Consider the following 5,334-nt stretch of genomic DNA (forward strand, 5'->3'; position numbering starts at 1 on the left):
CTTCACTGACTGTTTTATTCATGATAAAATGTGTAATAATTAATTCGACTAAACTGTCTCCTTTCTACACTTCACCAAAAAGCATAGCTTCAGATGCAGCATTTGTGAAATATCCACATAACTTACATCTGTGCTATGCTACTCTGCCCTGCTGCTGATTATAGTCAGGCTGTGTCACACATCTTCTGAAAGAATTACAGGTTTTATCAGCTTCACATGGGTAAGATACATGCCATAGAAAATATAAATATCAGATCCTGCTCTCCAGAAACTCTCTCTGACATAAATGGTTAATAATATACAGCAGAAATATAAGGTCTTGTAAATACACAATTTCCTCCCATCAGGGTAATGTGTCACCTCATCCCACAAAAACTCCCTGGTTCACACACCTTGCCTCATTGCAAAGCTTATTTCATGTGTCATTGATCTTATATACACACATGATCACTGCAGTGAGCATGGACAATTTCTGTTTTGGCATGTACAATCCCAAACAGAAAGTATCAAATTGGCAAGAAATTCCCAGAAATTTACATGCACAGAACAGGGTAGTAGCAGAGATGGAAATTACCACTCAGTTCCTTGGGAATAAAAGCATGGAAATTTTCAGGTAGGCTGTGAGATTGCACAAGGGTCAGGTACACAGGAGGAGAGTCTCAAGAGGAACACTTTTTGAAAAGTATTAGTTTTTGGAAAGCCTGTTTAAATTCTTCATTAAAAGCTGTATAAATGACTGGATTGATTAATGAGTTTAGGTAACCCAACCAGGTGAAAAAGTCCAGGAGGATGGGATGAAACCAACAGGCATCTTGGCAGATTGGTAGGACTAGGGATATGACAAAAAAAGGCAGCCAGCAGAAAATGAAAGCTCCCAGAATAATGCCTAAAGTTTTGGTAGCTTTCCTTTCTCTTGCAGCAGAAATTCTTTTCCTTTCCAGCACACTATCTGCAATTTTAATTTTAACAGAACCCAGAAATATTGGGGATGCACCTGAATGGGAATGCCCTTCATGGAGGCTGGCATTAATGGAGCAGAGGGACGAGCCTGCAGAGCCAGTGATCAGGTGTGCAGTAGTGAAACGTTTCCCATACAATGAGGGTGGCTTCAGAATCCTATCTCGAGCTGCCACATAAATTCTCCCATACAATATCAGCAGGAGCACGGTCGGGATGTAGAAAGCTCCACAAGTGGAATAAATGGTGTAGGAAATTTGCTCAGTGTTTACAGCACACTTTGCAATCTCTTCATGAGCTTGCACTTGCCTCCAGAAAAACGGTGGCACAGAGATGCTGATGGATATCATCCAGACCACGGCAATCATGAGGGCTGCTCGGCCAGCAGTGCGGCGCTTGGAATATTCCAGAGCGTCTGTGATAGCCCAGTACCTGTCCAGGGCAATGACACACAGGTGCAGGATGGAGGCTGTGCAGCACGTGATGTCTGAGGACAGCCAGATGTCACACAGCAGCTGGCCAAAGGCCCACGTGTGGGTGACAGTGTAAGCAATGCTGACAGGCATCACCAGCACTGACACCAGGAGATCAGTCACTGCCAGGGAGCCAATGAGGTAATTTGCAGGTGTGTGGAGCTTTCTAGTCAGGAGAATTGTGATAACAACAAAAACATTGGCGAGGATTGTTGCCAAAGTTATGACGGCCAGAAGGATTGACAGTGAAATCTTCAGCCCCAAGAGCGTCCTTTCATCCCAAGGCAGAGGTGTCTCAGTGACATTTAATGATTTATTAGCTGAGCTCTGGAGAGAGAACTGTGCTGAATGGTTGTACTGAGTCATCCTCTGCTCTGCTTTCACCTTCCAGCGGAATATTTCTGGGATAATGAAGAAAGATGCTCACTTCTGTTGATAAAATAGAATTTTTCATACTTTGGTCGAACACTGAAGAATTATTAACTTGTTGAAAACTTCAGCTGATGCAGTAGATGAGGTACTCTCCTATGGAATATTTTCCATCACATCACATCACATCACATCACATCACATCACATCACATCACATCACATCACATCAACTACATAATGGCTAAAGCAAAATGTCATCCAGACACAAGTCTGGTGTACAACAATGAAATCAGTACTATAAGTGATGGGAATTCAGGTGGTTTTCATCTTGAAGAAAACTAAATAATTCTTTATTATCTTTTTTTCACATCTCCTTTCTGACTTTATCTTCTGCAAAGTTGCATAAATCAATACTGAAGGGTAAGAGATGGAAAAGAAACATCTGGGCATGCAGTTGATGTCCCTTTGTTTGAGACAAAGCTACCCTCAAGATTATTTTCCTTTTCTCTCTAATAGCTGAGTGTCATGTTTTTGGTATTTACAAGGGACACTTTGTTAGTAGAGTACCTAACATATAAAACAATACTTCTGAATTCCTTCTGTAAACATAATTTCTCCCAGATTTGCAAATCAAGACTTCCTCAAGCACAGATCTCCATTTTCATTTATTTCTCCAGACTATTCAGGTTTTCCCTTCAACAATTAGCCTTTAAATGCAGAAGTCAGGTGCTGGGTGCCAGATCCCAATGCACTGGTGCACATTATATAAGCACAGTATGCAATCTAGAGGCTTTCCATAATTTTCCTTGTATTCACCAGGACTGGATTTCCTGAAGTCTTCACAAACCTGAAGGAAACATCCTGAGACAGATTTCACTCACTTCCATGAGCACCAGAATGTCACTTCTATTATGCCAGCCCAACCCTTCTTGAAATAGATCCTGAATGTGGGATGGGAATGGCTTTGAAGAGTGCTGTGAGGGCTACAAGGAGGAACAGCCAACTTCTCCAAGCAGACAATCCCCAGTCCAGCCTTCTCCCAGCCCTGGAGGAGAGGAGCCTCTCTCAGTCATCACTGATACCAACCCATGCCATCCATCCAGGCACTCAGCTGGGAATCTGTGGAAAAGAGGAGCAAAATATTCTACATGAAACATCAGCACTTGGAACTCAAACAGCTTCTCTTAAGCTCCTAAATCCTAATATATGAAGCAGCACTTTTCAGTTTGGTGTATTTGATTTTTTTATATACAACCACCTTCTGTGAGTCAAACATTTTTCAGACCTGCTTTTTCTTTTGAGGAGTACTTTTCTAATAAGGAGACATAGAAAATCTTGTATTTCACACTAGACTATTACTTTCTTGATTTTTTTTTCTCTCTAGGAAGAGAAAATCCCTTCCTCATGGCCATTTTGTGATACTGAGCAAAGTCAGTGCATGATGATTTATCATGTACTCAGGAATAGTTACCATCCAGACAAAATAAACATATTTCCGATAATTTAGTATTTCAATGAAGTTACCTTTTACTCAACAAAAGAATGATGAATACAGGTAAATTATTTTCCTGTTAGAAAGAAAAAGAAATTAAGTTTGTGTAAACTACAGATACTGAAGGAAAATAAATGGCGAACAGTCATTAAATTATCTCAAGTACAAGGTCATACACATAACTGCCTGTTAAGCAAAGCAGAAAACAAATATATAGATATTACAAATCCTGAAACAGCAGAGGCCAGGGGTGGGAAGTGGGCACCCACTGTTTCCTGAGAGCAGAGGGACGTGCTGCCAGGGCAGGATGCACACACCCGTGGAGCATGAGGAACGCTGGGCAGAACCTGGATGTTGAGGAGCACATTTAGTGCCAGCTGCAGGTTGGGCTCCTGTAGATGGCAGCTCCTAGAAGACATCTGAGACTGCCACGGGAAACTTTGTGAAACACCAGCACCGCCATTGGAAACCCGGTGAGGAGCCCAGGGGTGCTCTCTGAGTGTGGGGCGGCTGCCAGGGGGCTTTGGTGGGGCAGGTGTGGCTGCCAGAGTGGCTCCGGGATGGTCACACAGGGACCTTTCCCTGCTGCGGGTGCTGTTATCACCTCTAGATAAGACAGCGTCACCTCTAGATAAGATAGCGCGGCGTGTGCCTCTCTCGGGCTGGCTCCGTGCATGGGGTGGCAGTGCAGCCTGCAGGCAGCTGAGAGCACCGCCCAACAGCCCCAGCCCGCAGGGCACGGCAGGATTGTCACCCTGGCGTGTCCCCAGCCTTGTCACACTCCACAGCACGGGAATCCTCTCAGCTGCCTTGGCTGCATCAGCACTGTGCTTGGTCATCTTTCCTTGGGCTTCCCCTGCTGCTCTTGGCCATGGGCTGTGGGCATTGTTTTCACTTCAAAGCGCCTGAAATAAACTGAAGGTGATGCCACAGCCAGCCAGAGTGAGATTGGCACAGCACAGCACACTGACATACAGTGCCAGGCTGCAGCACTCCAATTTAACTCTCTGCAGTTAGAGAGCAAGGGCAAGGTGGCAGGGAAGGGTCTATTTGAGGAAAAACAGAGCACCAGGTGTGCCAGGGCAGGTACAAGGCTGGGTGGCACCGGGAGCTCCTCAGGACCAAGTGTCATCTCATTATGTGCTGCATCACCTCTGTGCTTGGTCATCTTTCCTTGGGCTTCACCTGGTGCTCTTGGCCATGAACTGTGGGCATTTTTTTTTCACTTCAAAGCACATGAAATAAATTGAAGATGATGTCACAGTGTCAGGGTTTGACGCTGGCACAATGCCAGTGCCCCCATGAAAATACACTCTCCCTGGTGTCTACTGTGAGATGTGACCAGGAATAGAGCAAAGCAGGCTCCAGCTTAGGAATAAAAGGAAAAAAAACTCACCACAGCATCCCAAAAAACTCACTTTCTCTCAAACCAGGACACAGAGCCAGCCAGAGTGAGATTGGCACAGCACAGCACACTGACATACAGTGCCAGACTGCAGCAAGCCAGTTTAACTCTCTGCAGTTAGAGAGCAAGGGCAAGGTGGCAGGGAAGGGTCTATTTGAGGAAAAACAGAGCACCAGGTGTGCCAGGGCAGGTACAAGGCTGGGTGGCACCAGGAGCTCCTCAGGACCAAGTGTCATCATGTGGGCTCTGGGCATGGACCTGCAGAGATTGCCCAGATAACCAGAGGTGCTCAGTCCCAAGGGTAAATAAACAAAGTCCCAAGACATTTCTGTTCCTTTTGGAGCACAGTTATTACTGGAGAGTGGAGCAATTCCTGCAGACTGTGATTTCATGGTGCAGCTGACACGCTTTCTGAGGATGCTGAGCTGCAAGGAGAAGGTTTCAATGCACCTCTGCAATGCTGGGCTGGGATAAATAATGTGTAAAAAATAGGTATGTGTAAATAAAAATACAGAATTTACTCTTCCACTAAATAGAACAGAAAAAAGAAAAAGGAAAATTAGATAAAATGTCCTTTAGTAAGCTGCACATTTCCTTTAAGTTCACACTGGAGTTAGAGGAATTAGGGAATTAGTT

The 5,334-nt window shown here is 44.6% G+C and overlaps 1 protein-coding gene across 1 annotated transcript; it reads right to left on the bottom strand.

Annotated features, from left to right (window-relative positions):
* On the bottom strand, positions 1-2,144 carry HTR1D (5-hydroxytryptamine receptor 1D). The gene has a single exon (XM_059488724.1). It carries the CDS (start codon positions 1,794-1,796, stop codon positions 660-662), a length of 1,137 nt encoding a protein of 378 aa, XP_059344707.1. The 5' UTR covers positions 1,797-2,144; the 3' UTR covers positions 1-659.
* Positions 2,145-5,334: the final 3,190 nt, after the last annotated feature.

Source organism: Ammospiza nelsoni, chromosome 25 (genome assembly GCF_027579445.1).
Source record: "Ammospiza nelsoni isolate bAmmNel1 chromosome 25, bAmmNel1.pri, whole genome shotgun sequence".
NCBI lineage: Eukaryota > Metazoa > Chordata > Aves > Passeriformes > Passerellidae > Ammospiza > Ammospiza nelsoni.